Below are 24,941 nucleotides of genomic sequence, written 5' to 3'. Positions count from 1 at the left end.
CCCACTGCCTCACAAGGATTTTCAGAGGTGAGATGCCTAGTCTGCAAAGAGAGAAGGTAAAAGCGGCAGACAGCTGCTGGGGACACAGTCTGCACTTCAGAACTGCCAGCTTCTCAGTGACTCAGAAGGCCAGAAAGGGCCCCTGGGACTCATAGCAGGAATCCTTCCTTAGTCCTCACTGTATCTTTTTCAAACTCTTGTTTCTGGAGGTGACCCTTGGCTAAGTCATTTAGCTTCAGTGACAGCTCCTAATGTGGGCTGCAGCCAGTTTTTGAGTTTCTGGTGCAGATTTCACTTTGGATATTATTGTTGGACAGATTTAGTGTTTTTCCCTTCCTAAAACTGAATAAGCTGCAAAGTTATCTGTATAGTGTGGGGGTGTGGTGGTGGCTTCGAGTCCCAAAGGTTCCTGTTGGGTACATTTTCCACTGCCATCGTTCCTGGGCTTCTCCAGCATGGTCCTGTGGCCCTGTGCCCATGTTCACAGGATTCTGGCCCCTCACCATCTTCTCTGTGGCATTTACCTGGAGGCTTTCTCCAAGGTGGGCTGGAGGCAAATACATTCTGAGGCCTTCCAGGTAGCTTTCAGTTATCCAGGAGGGCTGCCATGCTTCCTGATGCAGCCTGGGGTGGGGTGCCCCTTTGAGTGTAGCAGTGAAGACTCAGATGAATGATTGTGGCTCTGCAGGTCAGTGGACATCAAGGTCAGTGGATGCTGGGTCCCCTTCCCCATCGACCCTCCTGTCTGCCCCTCCTTGTTTCTTTCTGTGGCTGTATTTTCTATAGCCTGTTTCTGTGGCTGTATTTTTGGTTGCCTGGGAAACCATGTTAGCCTGAAATATGATTGGCTGCTCTTTCCAGCTGGATTACCCAAGCTAGGCATCGTCCTGGGGCAAGCAAAGGATGTGGAACAATTTCATCTTTTCCCTTAAGATTAAGGGTGAGGACTTGGACATTGTAAAGAACTTTTCCATGAAAACCAATTGTTTAGATGCTTGTTTCAGGTTGGCTAGGGGCTTAGGGGAAGACCATGGCCCACAAAGAACTGAGTCAGAACTACTTACACACTTAGGTCCTATTTTGAAGTGGTAGCTGGATGACATTGGTTCTGTTTATATTTACTAATTCAAATTCATTTTAGCAGTTGTTTCTGGAGAGCAGGTGTGTGCTGTTTGTCATCAGCAAATGTGGAGACAGACCTGGATGCTACAGTGTCAAAGCCAGGCGTGACAAGTTCTTCCACTTAGCCTTGCAGAGTAGTCTCGTACTCAGCAGAAACCCTTGTGGGTGTCTATGCCAGGTTTTTTCATTACAGAAATATTATATCCATTAATCCTTCGGAGTCGGCAACATAGCTAAGGAAACTGAGTCTGTTGGATGGTTTACGTCAAGCGGTCAGCAAACTCTTTCTGTAGAGGAACATATAGTAAATATTTTAGGCTTTGCAGGCCTCTTACCAGGTAAAGAGGGTCCTTCTGCCTGTCACTGTCAGCCAATATGCAGACATGGGAATAGATCCATCAAATTTTATTTGTCAGAAGGCCAGTAATTGTGGAGAACAGTGAGAATAGCCTCTCCAAGACTGTTCTGTTCTTCTGTTTCTAAAATCACTGTTTTACACAGTGAAAGTTAACTGTACTAACTGTTATCTTTTTTTGAGACAGTCTCATTTTGTTACCCTCAGTAGAGTGCTGTGACATCATAGCTCACAGCAACCTCAAATTCCTAGGCTTAAGCGATCTCTTGCCTCAGCCTCCCAAGTAGCTGGGACTATAGGCGCCTGCCACAATGCCAGCTGCTTTTAGAGGTGAGGTCTTGCTCTGGCTCAGGCTGGTCTCAAACCTGTGAGCTCAGGCTATCTACTTGTCTTGGCCTCCCAGAGTGGAGGGATAATAGGTCATGCCCAGCCCTACTAACCCTTATCTTTAACAAACAGTAATTAACACTTACCTCAATAACAGTAATCACATAACTCATAACCCATAATAAATAATAATTGACATAACCCGTAATCCACATACATTCCAACATGCCAATTCAAATTTAATCTCCTAAATCAATTGCCCTAAACCACCTAAGATATACATGGTTGAAACTGAATTTATCAAAGAAGGATGGAAGACATGAGGTGAAGGTCACGTAGGACCTACTCCAGCCAGACCAGCTGTGTGGTCTCAGCCCTAGTCTGTCAGAGTCCATCTTATTCTCACTGCAAGTGCTCTCAGACCTTTTGGTCTTTGTGCAACAAATCTATTTGACTGTTACAGTGCAAAAGCAGCCATTTACAATGTATAAATCAATGCTACAAGGCAAGCATATTTACAAAAAGAGGGAGCATGTCTTACTTTGCAGACCCTGGTCTGCAGGGCTCAGAACCATGTCCCCACCTTCACGACCTCATGGTGTTCTATCAGCCAGCACAGGAGAGCCCTGGCCGGGACAGCCTTCTTTGTTCCTCTGTTCTGGGTCTGTAAGACAGCTCATCCATGCTCATGGAGTTAGATAATATAGGAGCCGATATTGCCCCAGTTTATATCCTTGCCTCTCATCTGAACATTGTACTTACCCAGTTGTTTATTTCATAGCTCCGCTTGGCTTGCTCATGGATAATTCAGGTTTAACATGACCAAGGTAAAGCTCTGATGACCTTCCACCTCTCCAAAAATAACACCAAAAACAAATGTACATCACAGGAACCCAGCCCCACCCCCATCTTTGACATCTCAGCACTGTGGCCCCCCCATCCACCCCGTGAGTAAACCACAAACCCGACCATCAAGGCTTGTCTTCACTTCCCCCTCACCTCCCTTTAGAGAACAGTCCCCGCTCATGGGTCTTCCCCTTGCTTTTGGTCTAAAACCCAAGCCCCTTGCCTGGGCCTCCAGGCCCTGCGGTCTGGCTCCTGCCTCTCCTCCCCTGTTACCTCTTTGAACATGCACCTCTGTCCTGCCTCAGCAAGTGTGCACCTCTGTCCCTTCCCTTGGCTGGTCTTTCTTCTTGCCTTTATTGCTCTCTGGGCAGCCAGGGAACTGTTGGGGGTGGGGTGTGAGGAGGTGTGAGTGGGACTTTGAGCGATAAATTACCTTTGTTCCTTGTTCCCACACTTTCTTAGCCCTTACAAAGGAAAGCTGCCCCTGGGACCTGGTAGGTGGGCCCTCTGTACAGTGCTTACAGGGCTGGAAGGAACTGCCTGCTGGGGTGGAGCTGTGGACTGCCCATGTAGGGTTTTGTACCTGCCAGCCTCCTTAGCTACAAGGGCTTGTTTCTCTAGGTTTGCTGCTTGTGCCTTTTCCTCTGCTTTCTCCTTAAATGGAAGTGGACACAGCTCTTCTCTCCTGAAGCCGCAGCAGCCTCTGGCTCTGGGCAGAGCAGTGGGGTGTGTTGGAGAGGGGGGACTCTGTTTGCTGGGGCCCTGCTGACAGCCCACAGTAGCTCTGGGCCAGCACCTGGGCCCAGTTTCCCATCAGCATTCCAGCTTCACTTACTCCAAGGTGTTTGCAGTTCCAGCGTTTGAGGATTTTTGAACGTGGAAACATCAGGATCTTAGAAATCACAGAAGGCTTTTTCTCGATAGAAAGTTGTTGTATTTTTATTGATTTATTTATTTTTCTTCAGAAAGTTGTTTTAAATTCCATAAGTACATCATTGGTAGAATATCCCTGAGGCTTTTCCTGATGGTCATTACTTAAAGTGATTCAAGTAGTCATTTTAATGTTTTCCCTTTAACTTTCAATTTGCTTAAAAATACATATTTTGGGGGATGGAGTGTATCATTTGCTAAACCCAAATCAGAGGGCTGAAATAGGCAATGAAATAGCTTCCATGGAAGATTCTTCCCCCTATGAAGAGGTAGAGTAGATAGTTTATTTGGGGATAAATAGGACCAATCCCGAACTGTGGGCCTGGCCTTCCTTTTTTTTTTGAGAAGCAGAGTCTTGCTTTTGTTGTCCCCAGTAGAGTGATCTGGCATCACAGCTCATGGCAACCTCAAACTCTTGGGCCCAAGCGATTCTCTTGCCTCAGCCTCCCAGGTAGCTGGGGCTACAGGTGTCTGCTACATGCCCGGCTATTTTTAGAGATGAGGATCATGCTCTTGTTCAGCCTGGTCTCCAATTACGAGCTCAGGCAATCACCTGTCTCGGCTTCTCAGAGTACTAGTTACAAGCATGGACCACTGTGCCCAGCCTCGAGGGCTCAGCCTTCCCTTAAGTCTTACCTTGTGTCTGTGCCCTGAAAGACACCTTCCATCTCCCTGGGGATGTCTAGAGGTCAGTTCTAAGGCAGGAGGGTTTTTACTCTGCTCATTGCATGTGGAAAATGGCTGTGGACATCTTAAGAGAAAGTTGGTCTCTCTGAGATCTGGCAAGCCCAGACATGGCTGAACAAATGCATGGTTTGGCTGGACAAATGTATGGTTTTTAAGTACGTGACATCTGTTAAGACTCACCTAAGGTAAAACCACTCAAGGCCTCAGGGATGTGACCAGTGACTCCCAGGGTCTTCATTTCATATTCTGGCTTCATAGTTTGTTAGGCTGTTTAACTAGATGGACGCTTGACATTTAGAAAACACCTGGGCTGCGGTCAGTGTACAGCTGGGGAGAAAATCGAACAGGCTGAGAAGATCACAGAGCTGCCAGGTCCCCCGCCCCCATGTGTTTGCAGCGGCTGTGTTGTGGCTACTTCCCTGTGGCCCTGGCCTGGTGGGAAGTAGCCCCCACCCCTCCACCCCCAGGTCTCTAGGTCTTCTTGGCTGCTCCTCAGGGCTGTGATGAAACTGCTAATTGTTCATTGTCCTACGTGAGAGGGAGGGGTCTGGATGAATTTTCCCTCCAGGAAGCAGACAGGAGAGGCTGGCTTTACTTTTGGGAAAACATCTGCACACATCTAGGTCATGCGTGGAATCTCCCAGCTGAAGCTCCTTCAGGGGAGATCCTGGGACTGGCCTTTCCCTGAGCAGACAGTTCAAGATGCTTTCTGGGGGTGCCGAGGGCTGCCAAGGGCTACAGGGTCATGCAGTGATCTCCTGGGGAGGAGGAAAAGGCAGGGGTGCAGAGTGTTAGGGGGAGGCAGCTGGAGGGTGTCCCCATGGCCTTCCAGCCTGTGCTGGGAAGCCCAAGTTTGGACTCCTACACCAGTGACTGGGGAGGTTTATGTGCCCTAAGCAGGGGAGGTCTTGTGACTGACTAGGGGTCTTAAAAGGGCTTTCAGAGCTGTCTCCAGAACATTCCTTTCTCTCAAGATGGGCTTTGCCTGTGCCCTCAGCTGGGCACCTTTTGTTACAAATGGGAAAAGCCAACTCAAACTTGAAAAATAAAGGAGGGACTGTGTTTCCTGTGACTCACAGCTGGGATTCCTTCAGGGGTGATCTCCAGGAAGACTTGAGGAAAATGGGCACCTCTGACAAAAAGACCCCTGAGAAATGGGAAGTGTCAGAACATGTGGCTTTTATTTAGAATCACCTTGATCTATAACAACTGACTCTAGACTTGGTCCTGGGATATGGGGAGGGGGCTACCCTCTCCTCTTCTCTAATAGGCTTCCCACTGTAGGGTAGGGGGAGTTTCCTGCCTTAGCCTGGGTGCTGCCTGCAGGGACCCAGAGGCAGGCTGTGGAATGAGGCCTCAGAAAGAGCCAGTCCTGGGGCCTGGTCCTCGGCTTGCTCCACTGGTACCCCTCTCCACCTCAGCTCAAGTCTCCTGCCCTAATGAGGGCCACGGGAGCAACCTGGTCCCAGGACAACTCCTGGACTGAGCATCTTCAGGGGCCAGGGCAAAGCTTGAGAGGCACAGAGCCAGCCGGGGGCCAGTGGAGTGTGGCCCTGTGTGGACTATTTGCCCAGGAGCTTTGCAACTGCTGCCTCTGGGTCAGCAGGAAAGAGAGAGAGAGAGCGCATACCAGGCGAAGGGGAAAGCGAGTTCCACAGTTCCCTCCAGAAGCAGGACTGCAGAGCCAAGAGTCAGCTCTCAGTGTCTAGCCTGTCGACTGTTCTGGCAGCAGGTGAGGGAAGAGTGGTTCCGAGCCCACTGTGGGGCACACGCCATGAACGTTGACCTCCTCCCTGGGGCCTGGCTCATAACCTTCTGGCTAGATGCACAGTCCAGGGGCTGTTCCCAGAACAACAGCTGGCTGCCCCTATGGCCAGGGCAGAGGGCTGTGCTGAGCCAAGGCTCCTTCCCTCTCCCTCTGCTGTTCTCTCCTGGAGGGGGGGGACGCTGTCCTGTTGCCTTGGCAGTGCTTGTGGGTTCAGTGGACTGTCGTATGTTTTTTTTTTTCATTGGAGCTGCTCCATTTCTTTTTGTCTTTTCAGTAGGTCTATCGAACTATCAGTCCACCTCTGTGACCTGCACATTTTACCCGGGCCAGCATGGCACAAGCCTGGAGGCTTAGGGTGTACCTGATAATTTGACCCAGTGCTCCCAAGATAGAGGGGGAGAGCCTGCCCAGAGCAGCCCTAACCAGCCACCTCCACTGTTAAGAATGACACAAAGCTTGGCAGTACCTCCTTAGAAAATAGCTAATGGACAGCAGCACTGGCTCAGGCCAGGCCTGCCCTTGGTTCCCGGGCCTGTGGCCTGCTCACTCTGTGACTGGGAACCATCAGCAGTTGGGGCCTCAGTTATGACATCCATGAAGGGGGGTTAACACCCCACCCCCTCTCTGTTGTTGAAAAATTCCACAGATGAGGAAGAAAATGCAGAGAGTTTGAGGGAACCCAGGAGAGGAAATGGTGCACACAACATTCATGCGATACTGTGCTCATTTCTTAAAGTGACAAATAAAAATAACATTGTAGACTGGCTAAATCAAGCTAATTCACGTGTGTCACCTCACCTACTCCCTGTGGGCCGAGAACACTTAAAATCTACTCTCTCAGCAATTTTCAAGTATACCGTACATTGTTATTAACTAATTCCTGCTGTCTCACTGAAATTTTATATCCTTTGACCAACATCCCCTCCGCCCCTCAGCCATGGTAACCACCGTTCTACTCTTTGCTTCTCTGAATTCAACTTTATTTTAGACGATCTCCACATGTAAGGAGATCATCATGGTTTTATTTTCTTAATGTCCCATAATTCCTGGAAAAACACTGACACGCTATGCAGGAGGGTAGGTTCCCGTCACTGGTCTGAACTGTGTATAACAGGGAAACCTTTGTGCTTGTGGAGTGAGAGGGCTTGGCAGGTTCCTCTCAGAATGTGGGTTCTGGTTGGTACGCTCACCTCCCAGGCTTCACATTACACTTTCTTTTTTTTTTTTTTTTTTTTTTTTTTTTGAGACAGAGCCTCAAGCTGTCCCCCTGGGTCGAGTGCCATGGCATTACAGCTCACAGCAACCTCCACCTCCTGGGCTCAAGCGAATCTCCTGCCTCCGCCTCCCAAGTAACTGGGACCACAGGCGCCCGCCACAACGCCCGGCTATTTTTTGGTTGCAGCCGTCATTGTTGTTTTGGCGGGTCCGGGCTGGGGATTCGAACCCGCCACCTTAGGTGTATGTGGCTGGCGCCTTAGCCGGTTGAGCTATAGGTGCCGAGCCACATTACACTTTCTTATCTAGGCTCAAAAGATTATGAATTCGTAATTTCCTAGGTTCTGTCTGTCTTCCACTTCTCCCTCTAAAATTCAGGGCTTTAAGTCCAGGAGTCGTGGCTCGTGCCTGTGATCCCAGCACATTGGGAGGCCGAGGCTTGAGGATCATTGAGGTCAAGATTTTGAGACTAACCTGAGCAAGAGTAAGGCTCTGTCTCTATTAAAAATAGAGAAATAGCTAGGCATTGTGGTAGATCCCTGTAGTCTCAGCCACTTGGGAGGCTAGGGGCAGGAGGATTGTGTGAATCCAGGAGTTTGAGGTTGCTGTGAGTTATGATAATGCCACAGCCCTCTAGCCCAGGGCAACCAAATGAGTCTGTCTCAAAAATAAAATAGATAGATAGGTAGATAAATATCCAGGGCTTCCATGCCTGCCCTATATCCAAATGTTAACATTTTACTGGTTAAAAAATATTAGAAGCTAAAATTGGAGCAGGCAGGTTATAGGACAGGATAGGCCAAAGGGCAGAATGGTGGCCGCACAAATGGAGAATGAGACCAGGCCCTGTGTACCTGGGAGAGGCCCAAGGTGATACATGGGGTGCATAGCCCCAGCTTGTAAGAGGCTCACAGTCCACAAGGGATGCTGATACCATACCGCCAACCTGTGCATGAGGGTCATAGGTGCTGGGATGGGGTCTTTAGCATTCAGTGGGTATTCAGGCAATGGAAAGAGCAGGACAGGAGGGCTGCATGGAGGAAGTGACTTTTCTGTTGAGACTAGAACCACTATCGGGTCTCTGCTGGCAGGAAGGGTGCGCCAGGCAGAAGGAACAGCAAGAGCTGAGACAGAGGGCTGGCGGAGGGCAGAGCACTAGGTTTGGCTTGAACTATGGTCACAAGTGGGAGATGTGACCAGAGGGGAAATGGCCTTAGAATTCCTGCTATGGCTGGTGCCTGGCTCACTCACACCTCTAATCCTAGCACCCTGGGAGGCTAGGCAGATCTCTGGAGTTCAGGAGTTCAAAACCAGCCTGAGCAAGAATGAGACCCCATCTCTAAAAATAGCTGGGCTTTGTGGCAGGCCCTTGTGGTCCCAGCTACTGGGGAGGCTGAAGCAAGAGGATTGCTTGCACCCAGGAGTTTGCGGTAAGCTACGATGCTGCTGCACTCTACCTAGGATGACAGAGTGAGACTGTCTCAAACAAACAAAAAAATCATGCTGTGGTTTTTGGACAGGATCCGATCTGGGTTTGTGTTCAAGCAAAGACAGGTAGAACACAGCCCACAGTCCACCTTTGTTTCTTTATCATGCGCCTCTCCTGCCTGCTGTGCAGGTTGACTTTCTTTCATTCTGAGTTTTCATATTTGTAACTTCAGATCTGGCAAGGCAGCCTGGCTTTTAATATAGGTTCTTTTTTTTTTTTTTTTTAGGTTCTTATTAGAACCTTATTGAGAGTCTGCCTTTGTCTTTTAGGGTTGTTTGGAAAAGGACATTTCTGAAATTCTCCCTTGAGGTCCTCCTTGGTTAATATAGAACCCTGAATCTTAAGCCCCAGATGGGTGGTCAGTTTTTGCCTGAGAGGCAGCCCAGCCTTGGGGAGTTGTTTGCAATAGTGGCTGTTGTTCTAGAGGGGACTAGGGGACCAGTGCCAGGGCTCACAGCTCATCCTAGCTAAGGAAAAATTGTGACATCATTTGATTATGTACATATACATGTGGACAAAAATAGGGTTTTTTTTTCCTCTGAAAAATATGTGGCCTTGTGGATAGTCATGCAGATCTAGCTGCTGAAAGGCCAGGTGGGGCCCCAGAAAGCCAGAATTTGAATGAGATTAGTTATAGCAAATCATCAAATGTAGGGAAGGAAAAATGGCTTCCTCCAGCTCCTGGGTTCTTGGCGGGGCTATGAATTAAATTGAATGCAGTAGATTAACAGAAGAACCATTTTAATTACACACGTGGATGGGAGTCTCACAGATATGAAACTGGAAGGAAGGGTCAGAGGACAGAGGCTTATTGGCATCCTGAGCTGCAGAAAAGGGTAGAAGCCTGGGGCCTCTGGAGGTGGTGGAGACAGGTTATAGGAAGGTGCATATGTTACCGGATGCAGAGAGTCCAGCTGCCTGTCACTGTCAGTAAATATGCAGAGACAGGGATAGGTCTGCCAAACTTTGTCAGAAGCCCAGGAGTCTGGTTAACAGAACAGCCTCTCCAAGACCGTCCTTATCTTCCATTTCCAAAATCACAGTTTTATACATTTGAGTTCAAAGTGAAGACCATGTTAACCCTTACCTAAAACAATAATCTGAAGAACTCTTGACCCATAGTAAACAATAAGCAGTATAACTCATGAGCCAAAACAACATTTTAATTCAAAAGTTAATCTCCTACATCAGTCTACCTAAATGATTCAAGACAGGCATCTTTAGGGTGGGAGAGGGGGTAAAGGTCAGACAGGATCTAAACTGGGGTCCTCAAACTTTATAAACAGGGGGCCTGTTCACTGTCCCTCAGACAGTTGGAGGGCGGGACTGCAGGCCGCAGGATGAGTCAGCTGCTAAGCAGGACAGGCAGCGGTAGCAAAAACACCTGGCGGGCTGGATAAATGTCCTAGGTGGGCTGCATGTGGCCCGTGGGCCATAGTTTGAGGACGCCTCATCTAAACAGACCAGACCAGCTGTGTGGTCTCTGCCCTAGCCTGACAGACTCCATCTTATTCTCACTAGATGTGCTTTCACATAGAGTCTCTCTGGTTTACTTACACAGATTGCCTTTATGGATGTTAACAATTTTTATGAAAGGACAGCTTTTCTAAACTGTCAGCAGTTTCTTGGAATCACCAGCTCAAGAAAATGCCAAAGAAGTGTATTTTGGGTGGCTTATTCTGATCTCCTATGTTCAAATTTTGGGGTGGTGTGTCCTGTACCCCAACACAAGGAAGGCAGTGAACGTTTAAGAATTTCAGACAAAACAGTCTTATTTTGAAAGAGCAGGGGAGGGAGGCTGCAGTGTAAAGTCAGCTGCATGTGGAAGACGCAGTTTGAGGAGCTAGAAGGTGCACATGGCCTTTTAAAAATTACAGTGATCGCTAGGCATGACGGCTCTCACGCCTGTGCTTCCCCTACTCAGGAAGCTGAGGCAAGAGCATCACTTGAGCCCAGGAGTTTGAGGCTGTAGTGCAGCTATGATTGTACCTGTGAATAGCTGCTGCACTCCAGCATGGCAACATAGTGAGACTCTACCTCTTAAAAAGAGTAAATAGGCAGTACCCATAGTTCAGTGGGTAGGGTGCCAGCCACATACACCAAAGCTGGCGGGTTCGAACCAGGCACCCACCAGCTAAAGCAACGATGACAACTGCAACAAAAAAGCCAGGCATTGTGGCGGGCACCTGTACTCCCAGCTACTTGGGAGGCTGAGGCAAGAGAATTGCTTACGTGCAAGAGTTTGAGGTGCTGTGAGCTGTGACACCATGGCATTCTACCCAGGGTGACGGCATGAGACTCTGTCTCAAAAAAAGAGTAAATAATAATGATGGGCAAGGGACTGCACAGCTTAGAAGTGAGCCATTTTCTGTGCAGGAGAGTGAAGCAGGAGATAAGGCTCAAGCCCTGGGACTGTGATCTGCGATCCTTGTAAACAGTGGTATGCTGCTGCAGAGAATTAGGACAGTGTGGGTTTCAGGTGTGTCCAGGGTCCAGACTTGGCGTGGCCCTTCTAGAACCACCATGGTCCCTTGCTCCAGACTCAGGGGACAAGAGTAGCCCTAATTCCCTGAGGAAGTGAAAGCAGCTTTTCTATTTTTGTTTCTTTTTCTTTTTTGAGACAGTTATCTGGGTGGAGTGTAGTGACATTATCATACATAGCTCATTGCAACCTCAAAATCCTGGGCTCAAGTGCTCCTACTTTCTCAGCCTCCTAAATAGCTGGGACTACAGGCATCTGCCCATCTGTCCCCACACCCGGCAGTTTTTTTTTTCTTTCCTTCTTTTTTTTTTTTTTTTTTTTTTTTTTTATTATTCCTATAGAGACAGGGTCTTGCTGTTTGTTGTCCAGGCTGATCTCAAGTGATCCTCCCGCCTCAGCCTTCCAAAGTGCTGGGATTACTGGCATGAGCCACCACACCTGGTCAGGAGCAGCATTCCACACTTTGGAGAGACTCCCGGACCCTGTTTTTACCTTGGGTCCAGCTGTCAGGAAGTGAGTCTGCTGAGATCCAAGGGGGCCAGTGTTTAATATGTGGAGATGCGGCTGCTGAGCACACCACGAGACTTCCTGGTCCTTTGGGCTGCTATAACAACATCCCATAAGTTGGGTGGCTTAGAGACAGCAGGGTGTAGCGGCTGGGTAGCCTGAGTTCAGGGCAGATCTGGTATAGGCGTGGGTTTTTTTCTGACTCATAGATGGCAGATGGCGCCTTTTCTCTAGGTCCTCACGTAGTGGCAAGAGTAAGAGGTCTCTCCAGGACCTCTGTTATAGGGGCACAAATCTTTTGTGATCTAATCATAATCCCAAAGTTTCCACTTAATACTGTGACCTTGGAGGTTAGAATTTCTACTCGACAACTTGGAGGAGGTGGGGCCAGAAGAGTATCTCTCAGGCAATAGCTAAGAATAGCTAAGAATCAAGTGTTTGTCCCCTTTGAGTGACACATAACCTTCCCGTCTCTTTCCTCCCCTCAGTTTGAGGTACTCATTCAAGTCCTGGAGTGAAAACTGGTATCTAAGGAGGAAATGGAGAGTTTGTAGGAGGTTGCCCCAAAGCTGCCATTCATAGGGAAATGGGAAATTGTAGCTAAATGTACTTTTATTTACAAAATAATTCAGCTACAATTTCCCATTTCCCTATGGATGACAGTTTTGGGGGCAACCTTTGGGACCCCTTGTATATCTGGGTGTTCCTGCATTCCTTGGCAGAAATGCCTTGTCCCCCCCATCACAGAGTCTCTTCATGAAATTTCTATTTACTTAAGTTGAGCCTGTGCCATGGTGATGTGGAACTCTTAAGGACTGGCCAGGTCTCTCCGTGGTCTTGTCTGCACATTATCCCTGCCCTGGTGCTAGCTTTTGAGGGAAATGTGATGTGGAGTAAGAGTCAGCTTTCCATCTCAGTTGGACTCACCATTCCCACCTGAGCACACAGGCCCTTCCCCCAGCCTGGTAAGCCAAAATTTGGGTGAAATCCCTGATTCTTCACTTTTCTTATTTCTGATGCTTGATCAGCACATCCTGTAAAAAATTAAGAAAAAATAATAATTCCCTAATTATTTAATGCATCTTACGTTGAAATTCCAGTGAAAACCAGAAATGTACCTTTTAAGTAGCAGAAACAGTGATATAAAGGAAAACATTATCTCAGGAGATCTGAGAAAAGAAAGCTCAGGCTGGTCAATATCCTGCCATGAAATAACGGGACACCAGGATTATTTATAAGTCAGAGGGGTCTAAGGAGGCCTGATGAGGAGGAATGGGCAGGGGATTACTGTCAGATTTATCCTTTTTTTTTTTTTTTCTTTGAGACAGAGTCTCAAGCTGTTGCCTTCCATAGAGTGCTGGGGATGTCACAGCTCACAGCAACCTCAAACTCTTGGTCTTAAGTGATTCTCTTGCCTCAGCCTCCCAAGTAGCGGGGATAATAGGTGCCCACCACAATGCCCAGCTATTTTTTTGTTGCAGTTGTCACTGTTGTTTTAGCTGGCTCAGGCTGGGTTCGAACCCGCCAGCCTTGGGGTATGTGGCCAGCGCCCTACCCACTGAGCTATGGGTGTGGCACCTTATCCTGTTTCTTTTATCATAAAATTGAGTAGTTTGTTGGCAAGAATGTCCGCTCTGAGAGTCTATTTTAACTCAATTGGGCTATTGTTACAAAACTCTTGACCTTGAAACAGTGATGCTTATGTGATGTGGGAAATTGTATCTGTTCTTTGGAGCTTTGTTATATGCAGTCCAAATCTGAGGTTGCTTATCAGCCTTGTTAGATTTAATCCACTGATTGCGGCTCTAATATTTTTGTTATTCTCTTCTGTCAATTGAGATATTAGAGATTCAAAATCTCCTGCAGTTAAAACTGTTTTCTTCTTTGTATCAATTATAGTGCAAGTAAAAATAAATGCTTATTTTAGTCAAAACTTTTCTACCTCTTTCCTTGGTACCTGTCACTTTAACCCCTGTCTTCCCAAATGTCTCAAATCGGGCTGCTTATCACCTCCTCGGTAGCTCCCAGCTCCCATCCAGTCACAGACTCCATCCTCTTTCCTCTGGACTCCTAGAAGCCCCTGCCCCTGCCCTTGTGCAGTTCTCACAGCAGTCAGAATGGTCTTTGAGAAACAACTCAAGGTGAATCCTGTTCTGGTGTTGAGACCCTCAACAGTTCCCAGACTTCTCATAAGGCCCAGCAAGGTCACAGTTGTTGGGGTCACTCCTACCTCTAGGGCAGGGGTCCTCAAACTTTGTAAACAGGGGGCCAGTTCACTGTCCCTCAGGCCATTGGAGGGCTGGACTGCAGGCCCTGGGAGAGTCAGCTGCTAAGCAGGACAGGCAGCGGTGGCAAAAACACCTGGTGGGCCAGAAAAATGTCCTAGGCAGGCCGCAGTTTGGGACACCTGCTCTAGGGCCTCCAGCTAATTTCTCTTCCTTGCCAACTTTCTGCTTCTTGGGCGTTTGGTTCTCCCAGGTAGCCAGTAGTCCGTTTCCGTGCTCCTGTCACCATCCTCCCTGCCTCAGGGCTCTGAATACTTTGGTTTTCTCTGTCTGGAACCTCTTTCCCCTGCTCTGAGATGACTGGCTTAGAATGCAAGAGGGAGAGACCCCACGTGCATCCCGGAGCCTGGAGCAAACAGTGTCAGCACTTCTGTTTGGCTGATGACAATTTCCCTCTGAGTGGCTGTGAATTAATTCAGCAAATATTTGAGTGGAATTTATTGCTTCATTTTGCAGTTCCTCGCCCACAGCCACTATAGCACTATGTGTCTGGGTGTGTGTATGGGGGGAGTTGGATGTGTGGGAAGAGCAAAAACCTCACATTCTTTTGCAGCACTCTGTAAACTCATGAATCACTGGTACAGCTGTTCTGCAATGACAGAGGGCTGTAAAGAAAACAGGAGCACAGCCATTCCCTATGTTTTCTGATAGGTTAAGGTGAAGGATGCGAATTTTAACACTGTAAGGACTGGAATGACCTGGCATCAGGCAAGGTGCTTTGCAGATATGCATTCAGTTCTCAGAGCAACCCGGGTGGCAGGTGCTGCTAACATCTAACATCAACTCCCTATTTCTGCCTACTGCTTAGAAAGAAAGCCAAGAGCCAGGGATGTTAAGGAACCTGTCCAGTAAGTAAGGAACCTTACGCAGAGCATGAATTTGGACCTAGATGAGTCGATGTTCTATTTTATATTTGATGGATGTTATGCTGTTTTCTTTCATACAATGTGAGACTCATATGATTTATGAGTGTGTGAAGTGCTTTTATTTATACGATCAGTTCAGAATCCTTAATAAGTGCATCAAAGACTGAGCTACGTATGAGAATAGTGTGACAAAGTACCAAAGCTGGAAATACCAGAGAAAAGCACATTTTCAAGGTGTCGGGCAGGACTTTCCTCCCTTTGAATGTGCCCGTTCACATGCCATTCCTTTCCTTTAGAATGTGTCAAGAGGTTGGAAGGAAAGGCACAAAAGATTTAAATCCTCCTTTTTTGTTGCACAAAGCTGCGATTTGCAGACAGCTGTAGAAAATAAGCCTTTAAAACTTTCTGAAATTCAGATTTTTTTTTTTTTTTTTTTTTTTTTGAGACAGAGCCTCAAGCTTTCCCCCTGGGTAGAGTGCCATGGTATCACAGCTCACAGCAACCTCCAACTCCTGGGCTCAAGCGAGTCTCCTGCCTCCGCCTCCCAAGTAGCTGGGACCACAGGCGCCCACCACAACGCCCGGCTATTTTTTGGTTGCAGCCGTCATTGTTGTTTTGGCGGGTCCGGGCTGGGGATTCGAACCCGCCACCTTAGGTGTACGTGGCTGGCGCCTTAGCCGGTTGAGCTATAGGCGCCGAGCCCAGATTTTTTACTAACCGCTACTAGCCACTCCATCTCAAATCCAGGTTTATACATTTTGTTTCTCTGTGGGAAATCATGTTGAGTCTCTTCAGATGCACAGTAGACCCTGGGTTGCCTTTCATTAACAGAGCAGACAAAGAAGCCTTTCTGATTTGGGGGAGGCCCCAGGGAAGGAATTTTGGAGCATCTACTCTGGAAAGGGCCCTGAGAACTACCAGTTTTCAGGTACGTGGAGTAGAACAAACCCACTCCGGAAACATGTTCCTCCGCAGAGCTCAGGGTCTCTGATGGGCCTCATCAGGCCACGGCAGGGTGGCGCCCATCACAGTCCCAGCCGCTTGCATCTCACAGGAGCTCATGGTGCTTTCTGAGCTGCTGGAGCTGTAGCCAGCTGGTTGGAATCTGTGTAAGGTGTGTATGTGTTTCTTAAAAACAATGACTTCTATCCATGACTCAGTGATGTTTGCTGTTATTTACCTGCTCAGTGAGAGACCTCAAACCCTTGCCCTATTGCTATTATTAACAATAATTTGCAGGGCTTTGAAGTACCACTTTAAAGGCAGAATTATAAATGAAGAATTATAAGGTCAAAACATGGGCTTCAATTACTGCTGGAACATTTGGGATTCATACCAGCAGGGCAGCCTCAAAGGTGCTTTTCTTTTGACTAGAGGGGAGTAGTGAAGGGCGCTAGAGGGCTACTGGCACCTGGAGAAATAAGGGGGGAGGGAGGGGAGAGGAGGCGGCTTGTCGATGGAGGGAGAGAATCTGAGTTGAAAGTAAAGATTCTGATTTAAGTTTTTCAAGTAATGAGATTACAAAGAAGAGATTCTGGGGATACCAGTGTGTGAAGGCAAGAAAAATAAAGGGCAGCCTGTGTCCCTTCTTTCTTCACTTCTCCTGAGACTCAAGTCATAATCTGGCCTTCCTCCAGGAAGGCAATTTACAGCTGGCTGTAACCGGGTCTGCGGGAGGCCTGGATCTGTGATGTTCTTTCCCCCTTGTCAGTCCACTTCTCTGACCACAGTGGGCAGTACCATGATGGCCCCTGCCACCCCAGCCTTTCTAGTGTCTCAGCATAGCTGCCACGTGATTGCCACTTGAATCTGAACATAGGACCTGCCTCATAAACCCAACAGATTCCAGGTGCTAGGGATCCTGTATGAGTGCATCATCATCTGCTTTGATTGTCCCTCAGCGACTGCAGGTGTCGGCCTAGACAGTTCCAGCAGCCTGGCCTCTCTTTGCCTAAATAGTGAGGAGTGATATTACAGAGCAGATTCCTTTTCTGTATCTGAGATGGGCGAATAAAAACAAAAGATCCTTTTCAGTCAACCTCTAGAAAAATTACCAGTTTGGTTTAAGTTGTTTTACGCTGGAAGGTAGAGTGAGTGTGTGTGCGTGTGTGTGTGCGCGTGCGCGTGTGTGCACACGTGTGTGAGCTTGAGTGTTGGAGTGGGAGTAACTTTACTGACAAGACTGTGTGGAGTTGTCATTCAGCAGAATAGGACTAGAATCTAGTGCACAGCAGTTTCAAAAATATCCTCTCACAAATTGATGACAAACTCTTCCACATGATGTGGAGATGAATGGAATCGTCTGATCTGCCATCAAGGGCTCTGTTTGATCTCTGGAAGGCCTCTCTCTCTTCTGGAAGACCTCCCTCTCTCTTCTGGGCTGGCAGATGGTCTTGGGCCTGGACAATGCTGCCCGGTCTTCCCTGAGGCTGGGCATTTGGCCAAAGTGGTTGTCATCACCTGAGTTTGGCTATCAAGGGAAAGAGGGGCAGGAGGGAAGGGAGTTCAGAGAGGAAAGTCTTGGGAAGCCCCTGCCTCCAAGCCTGCCTACCCTTTCACTCTGGGTGGGTGGTCCCAAGAATCTCCATCCAGTTCCTACATCATTTTCAGGCTGGGTCCTGCAAACTGGAATTCTAAGGAATTTATCTAGAAAGAAATACAAGGCTGGGCACACCTGTAATCCTAGCACTCTGGGAATCAAGGCAGGAGGATCACTTGAGCTCAGGAGTTCAAGACCAACCTGAGCCAAGAGCAAGATCCTGTCTCTACTAAAAATAGAAAAAAATTAGCTAGGCGTGGTAGTGAGTGCCGAAGTCCCAGCTACTCAAGAGGCTGAGGCAGGAGGATGGCTTGGGCCTAAGAGTTTTGAGGTTGTTGTGAGCTAGGCTGATACTACAGCACTCTAGCCTGGACGAGAGAGTGAGACTCTGTCTCGAAACACAGAAAGGAAGAAAGGAAGGGAGAGAGGAAAAGACGGAAAGAAAGGAAAAAGAAGTACAAGTACAGAAATGTCTTCTTCCCCACTAGCAGTGCTTAACAAGAAGCTATTTCTTTTTCTTTTTTTGTTTTGTTTTGTTATGTTTTGTTTGAGACAGAGTCTCACTGTGTTGCCCTTGATAGAGTACTGTGCTGTCACAGCTCACAGCAACCTCAAATTCTTAGGCTTAAGCGATTCTCTTGCCTCAGCCTCCCAAATAACTAGGACTATAGGCGCCCACTAAAATGCCTGGCAATTTTGTTGTAGTTGTCATCATTGTTTAACTGGCCTGGGCCAGGTTTGAACCTGCCACCCTCGTGTATGTGGCTGGCGCCGTAACCACTGTGCTACGGGCGCCAAGCCAAGGAGTTATTTCTTGATCATCAGGTAACAGTCAAACATAGGTAATGTTAGATTTTCAGAGTGGGCCTTGCATTCAGAACAAGCGCTCTTCCTTGGAGGCAGTGCTTCCTGGAGGCTGGCCCAGTTCCGTGGCATTCCTAACTGGGGCTGCCATAAATGGGCTGGCCACTCTGGGCAAGTCACTTCAGCTCTCTGGGCCTTCGATTCTCACCTGTTTAAAAAGATGGGGGTTAGTGTGTTGGAATAGGTTATAATCTGTAGATTTTCTTCCAGCTTCAAATTTGGAAGCATTTATGATCTCTGCGATTTATTATTCCAACCCCTTGAATTATCTCCAGTAAAACTTGAACAAATGTAACCATTTAATGATATACTGGAAACTACATTTATAGTAACACTTTATCAAAAGAGTAAAGAATAAAGCTTTATTAATGAAAAGCATTAGTTACATTTGTACACACATACCTGTGTGGGTCTGTGTGTGTGTGTGTGTGGATGCTGATACCTTTTCATTGTTATAATTCACAGAAGTAAAAATGTGAAAATATTTAAACCAAATCCAACTATAAGGAAACAGACTCTTAGGGTCAACTTTTTTTCTAGCTACCTGGCTCTTGTTCAGAGTCAGTTTTGTACTTTGTTTTGACCTAGCGTGTCATCCATGGACGTGTTCAGCGTCATGTGGAACAAGAAGTTCTCCGACTCTGACCTGTGGGACTTTCAGACTCTATAAAAATTCTCTGAAACCAAGAAAATTGAAACTTGAAAGAATATTTTACACTGTATTCTCTGAAACTTGAAAGAATGTTTTACACTGTACTAATGCACAGTTGGGGAGCTCAGCAGATTCAGGTTTCAGTGGCTGGAGCCGTCTGTCCACGCTTGGGTTCGTTACACGTTCCCATCTGCCCCTCTCGCCTGTGTGCCCCTGACTGTGTGGTGCTGGATAGCGTCTGCATACAGCCTGTGCTGATGGATTAATTCACTTTGTGTGCTTGGGTGTCCCTCCTGCCCTGTCTGCCTTATTAGAGAATATTCCATGATGAGAGGACAAGCTGTAGAAAAATGATGTGCAGCCAGGGGAAAACCCAACGGGTATCATGCTGCAGTTGGCATCTCCAAGCCCCAGTGTCAGATTTTTCAAGTTCATCCATATAGTTTAATTGCTGTCTGTGATAGACTTTATAATAGGGACATATTATAAACTCAGCTTGCTAAAAATGTTTGGGAGCCACAGATGTAGTAACAAGGACACGGATAAGCCCTGGCTTACATCACTTACTAAATATACAGCCTTGGTTAAAGGAATTTGGCCCTAGAAGCCAAAGTTTTCTCATCTGCAAAAATCTTTAAAGATTAGGGGTAAGTGTACAAATCTGCCTTGTCCCGTGCCTGACACATAACAAAATGTTCAACAAATGGTAGCTATTATCGTGCTTTTTGTGCTGAGAATTAAAATCACTAGATTTTTTTTTTTGAATTTAATAACAGTTTATTTATCACTCATATTCATAGCTCAGGAACACAGGTCAGTGACAGATGTCTATGTAAATCAGCCCAAAGAAATTCTTTGTATTTCAAAATTATTTGACGCTCTGAAAGACACCAGCCTTCCTCATCTCCTCAAAATCTTTCATAGAATCATAATTTCTGTAGAAATCTGCATATGCCTTCTTTCTTGGTTCAGCCACAGCAAACTTATAGAAAACTGCAACCCCCAGGGATACAACAAATGCTCCAACAATATGAATCCGCAGGCGCCTGGCCAAGAGGCCACGCATCTGAGGTTTGGCCAAAGCACTGGAAGCCATGGTACTGTCCTTGATGGGTTCCCAACCTCAACGCGTCCTTCCCGGCTGAGGTACACACAACTGCCAAAATCACTAGATTTTGACTGGTCATTAAGAGCTGTTTATACCCTATAGAAATAGAGATATTTAATTATATTCACATATTTACTCCTACCATGAACATAGCATATGCATATTCTGGAATAATGTATTTTTCTATAATTTAGAGATGTTTTTAGCAGATTGTAGGGATATTTCTCCTTTTGATATACGTATTTGTAGCAAATTATTTTTCCTCTATTTTTAAATCGTGTAGAGCATTAAGAGAATGATTTTTTGGAAACTAATGATTTTAGTTTCTTCTAGTTAAGAGGAAAAAAAACACCAACTGGCCCATGGGAATTGCTTTTATGCATTGAAACTCCAAAATGCTGCCTTATTTTTATGTACAGACTTGTAGGCGGATTACAGAAATCTTTGCTCTCAAGAATGTGTTTGAGCCCCTGGGAAGCTGCATAGGGAAAGAAGAGCTAATTAAAAAGGCTGCATCCTGCCTCCTCTAATTAACTTGCTCTCTGCTCCTGGGAGAGGACGTGGAAATAGGAAAACAAGGCGGGCGGCACCGGAAGTGAGTGCTATTCTAATGGTCCATGGTGGCCCGCCACACCTGGCCTCCCCTGGTGTTTTGATGCAGAAATAGTTCATAGTAAATAGGCGAGGGGACCTCCAGGGCTTGGTGTGCCCTGCCCATCTTCACATGCCTCCCGTGCAGGGTGGTGGTGAATGGTGGTCCTTTGAGCAGGTGCCCGGCAGCTGCCCCAGCAGGGACCTCATTGGAATTCAGGAGCTCAATGCCGAGAGCATCCGGCTCTCCCTACAGCTTGCTTGTGTTGTTGAGAAAGAGCAGGGCCCTTTGTGCTCTAAAGCAACTCGTCACCAGTGCCCAGGGCTGCAGAAGCTAGGGGACAAGCCAGCATTTGGTCTCTCCTTGAATCTCTGCTTGAGCGGGGCCACTTCAGGTCCTCCGGACGCTGGAGAAGCTCACAGCATCCGTGGCTGATGATGCAGCTAACTTTTTTCTGACATCAAAAGAGGTTTAGATCTCAGACAGCAGGAAGAGAATTGGGCCACAGAGGCTATTCTTCTGTGGAGATGGCTTTTGCCTCCGGGCAGATGTGGTCACCAGTGGAATGGGCCCGGTGGATATGGACAACAGTGACCAGCAGTGGGGATTCCAGTCTGCTGGACCTTCAAGGAAGCTCTGGAAAGAGGCAAGTTGGTTCTGTGCATCTTGCTAACATTGCCTGATGCTGCCAGCAGCGCTGGGGGGCCTGGGTGATGGAGCCAGGTGCCCAGGGCTACCCCCGGTACCCACTAGGCTGTTCTGAACTCTCGTTCCCCTTTGCTGCTCAGTTGCGTAACATCCTGTGTTTTTCATGCTGATAAACAGAGTGCAAAACTTCATGTACCTTTATCTGTCATCCAAGTGTGATCTTAAATTCTGCTGACAACAGCTAAGCATCTTGATATCAATGTGTGTCTATTAAAAGTCAGCGTCTCCCTGTAGTGTTTGCATGAATTAAGTATTTACTTGTGAAATTTAATAGTGTGTAGACTTTGGCTCATTAGATTCCATCAAAAGCAGTTCTGGTGTTTCTGTTTATCTCTTGGGGTCTCTGGAGGGCTTTGTGGCTGGCTGGAGGAGCTGAGGTCCTAGGGGCAGAGGAAGGTGCTAGGGGGATCTGTGATACTAAGTCCCTGATAAACAAGTTGTAAAAGCAGATGTAGATTTTCTGAAGGGAACTCACCAAATGGCTCCTCGTCTGGTCCCAGTAGATGGTGGAGGGATATTTGGTTTCTGGTGTACTCTGCCTGCTGGCTGATAGTCTTTTAACAGATGCTGACCTCTACTGGGGTCACCTGGTCCTTCGACCCTGTGGACCCTCAGCAGCATGTCTGATAGTGTTGGGCTTCGTGGCTTAGTGACACTTGTGTGGCCCTGTGTACTCCACCACATCCATACTCACCTGCCAGGTCACACTCTGATTTTTTGTCTTTACCCAATGGGCCTGCTGGGATTGTTTGTGGCAATCAGCAATCCTAAGTATCCACCCTCTTGATAATTAACTTCCTCCTTGCAAATGAATAAATTGGTATTTTGGTCTATTTCATCTATTCCGGGATGGGACTGAGCTCTGCTGCTGCTGCTGCAGCATCCTTGGTTAGCCATCCTCAGGGGCAAGGTTGGGCCCACGCCTGGACCACTGGCCATCTTGAGCACATGTGGTGCTGCCTTCTGGCCTGCAGGGTGCACAGCTGGCTCAGTGATTAGGGGAAACCTTGCCTTTTCCAGCTTAAAATTGAGTCAGGAGGCCAGGTACTGTGACTCTGGTCTGTAACCTCAGCACTTTGGGAGGTGGGGGCAGGAGGATAGCTAAGAGTTTGAGACTAGCCTAAGCCACACAATGAAATCTCTCTACAAGAAAGAAAAAAGGAAATTAACCAGGTGTGGTGGCATTACCTGTAGTCCCAGGTACTTGGGAGACTGAGGCACGAGGATAGCTTAAGCCTAGGAGTTTGAGATGGCTGTGAGCTATGATGACACCACTGCACTCTATCCTGAGTGTCAAAAAAAAAACAAAAGTGTCTGGCTCGGCGCCTGTGGCTCAAGCGGCTAAGGCGCCAGCCACATACACCTAAGGTGGCGGGTTCGAATCCCCAGCCTGGGCCCGCCAAACAACAATGATGGCTGCAACCAAAAAATGGCCGGGCGCTGTGGCGGGCGCCTGTAGTCCCAGCTACTTGGGAGGCTGAGACAGGAGACTCGCTTGAGCCCAGGAGCTGGAGGTTGCTGTGAGCTGAGCCCAGGAGCTGGAGGTTGCTGTGAGCATGATGCCATGGCACCCTACCCAGGGGGATAGCTTGAGACTCTGTCTCAAAAAAACAAAACAAAACAAACAAAACAAAAAAAAAAACAAAGTGTCACCAATGGAAGCAGGGTGACAGGGAGGGCTGTCTTCCTGGTTCTTTGTCAGCCCAGAGTGAGGCTTTGGCAAGAGACTTCCCATCTTAGTGGGTGTGGCTTCTCCGGGTGGATTTTTGGTCCAGTCTCTGAGTGAAGAATTTTCCTTGAGCGGACTTTCCTACAAGACCAGCAAGGACTGTTGTCACCTTGTCAGGGTCAGGGGCTGTGCTTAGTGACTCACCAGCTTTCATTCATTCAGTTTGGTCACCTACCCAACAGTCCCTGCCTCCTGTGTTAGGCTTGGGGACGCTGTGATGAACAAACAAGGCCAGCTGTCCTCATGGCGTTTGCATCTCAGTAGAGGGGAAAGATTAATAAACATGATCAGAAAGTGAATAAGTCTGTACTAAAAAGTTATGTGAAGCCCTGCGAGGCCAGGACAGAGGAGTGGGGATGGGGTAGGGCTCCTCCGGTGTTGGTACCACGGCATGGAACCAGCAGAAGGCCTGTCTGTTTAAACGTGCGCCAGAGTTCAACAGGAGTCCACTGTGCATGTAGCTGCCACTAAGGCAGGAAGTATGTATTTCAGCAGAGCCGAGTTCAAAGACAACATCATCGGGGCACCGTCAGAGCTGGGGATAAGACTCACCCTTGGGAATTCTGACTGGGAAAGCCAATGTCCCTTTTATCTGTCCGGACAGTTCAGTTGAGCACTGGCTAAGGGCCAGAGGCTGCCCTGCTGGGTAACCTCTAACTTGGGTTTCCTCTTTCTCCATCAGGAGTTCTGACTCTGAAGAAGCATTTGAGACCCCGGAGTCAACGACCCCTGTCAAAGCTCCACCAGCCCCGCCCCCACCACCTCCCGAAGTCATCCCAGAACCCGAGATCAGCGCACAGCTACCCCCAGAAGAACCAGGTAACCAGTGGGAGGAGCTCCGTGGGGAGGCCCTGTGTGTCGGTGGGGTGATGGCAGCACCCCTCCTGGGGTTCAGCTGTAGGCAGATGCCCACCCCAGGGAGCTGAGTCTGCCTCTTTGCTCTGGGCTGTGCTTGTCATGACTTCTGTAGGTTTTCGTGAAAATGAAGGGTGAGCAGATACCATGGATTTTTCTAACATTTGCTTGGTAGAGTTTTAGGGGAGGCCTCTGGGGGATTTGGTTTGGCAGGAGGTAGGGGGCGGTGGGTTTTGGAAGTTCCCAGCACATTGTTGGGGTCTAGTCTTTGGCTCCTGGCTCCCATAAGGATATTGGATCTCAGCAACACATGTGAATCTGCATGTGTATTCCAAGAACACAGCCCCACAGGCTGGGGAAGGAAGGCAATAGACAGTGACAAGAGTCGTGGAGTAGGCTTGGTGGCCCGTGGGGCCTTGTCTGTTCCTCATTAGCCTCGTGTTACTGATTCCTTATCATTTCCCTACATCCCTTCTTCCTGGGGATGAGTTAAAACACCTTTATGCCCTGTCGGATGTGGTGATTACTAGGGCATTGGGGCAGATCTCGTGCCCACCCTCACCCTACCCACATGGCTGCTGTACTGTGGGTATTGCCCCTCCCCCCAGTTCACCAGCAGAGTGGCACCACCTCTAGCATGAATGTTTCATATGAGCCTAGAAGGAGATAGGGGCTGCCAGAAGTGGCCTCACAGGCTGGTCAGGAGGCCAGGCCCTTCCATCCTTAGATCTGGACAGATTCTACCTTGGCTGCCTTAGACCACAACTCTCCCATGTGCTGAGGAGTCTGCAGGACCAAACTCCCTTTTAGACTGGATACCCAGAGTGGGTGTCCTGTCTAGGTCTTCCTTGTCTCTTTCTCCTGGACCAGCTTCCCAAAGGCAGACTGTGCTTGGGAATGAACTAGGAATGGGCGGTGGGGTCCATGCACCTGTGCTCGAGGCTGCCCAGGTGAGTGTAGAGAATGGACCAGGCAGGCTGATGGCTTCCTTATATTCTTTTTTTTTTTTTTTTTT

At 47.9% G+C, this 24,941-nt stretch overlaps 2 protein-coding genes across 4 annotated transcripts in view; one reads left to right on the top strand and one right to left on the bottom strand.

Annotated features, from left to right (window-relative positions):
* Nucleotides 1-24,941, top strand: part of TACC2 (transforming acidic coiled-coil containing protein 2) — a 78,117-nt gene that overhangs the window by 5,940 nt on the left and 47,236 nt on the right. For all 3 annotated transcript variants that reach the window (XM_012803649.2, XM_012803647.2, XM_012803648.2), the window contains exon 2: nt 23,754-23,890. In XM_012803649.2, coding sequence (XP_012659103.1) covers nt 23,754-23,890 — 137 coding nt within the window. The remainder of the gene's footprint in view (nt 1-23,753; nt 23,891-24,941) is intronic.
* On the bottom strand, nt 19,803-20,082 carry LOC111724293 (cytochrome c oxidase subunit 6C-like). The gene has a single exon (XM_023511689.1). The coding sequence runs from the start codon at nt 20,028-20,030 to the stop codon at nt 19,803-19,805; it is 228 nt and encodes a 75-aa protein (XP_023367457.1). The 5' UTR covers nt 20,031-20,082.

This window comes from Otolemur garnettii, unplaced genomic scaffold (assembly GCF_000181295.1).
Source record: "Otolemur garnettii isolate 467f Iridium unplaced genomic scaffold, OtoGar3 scaffold00021, whole genome shotgun sequence".
NCBI lineage: Eukaryota > Metazoa > Chordata > Mammalia > Primates > Galagidae > Otolemur > Otolemur garnettii.
Note: the sequence above shows the minus strand (reverse complement) of the source record. Positions and strands in the feature narration are given on the sequence as shown.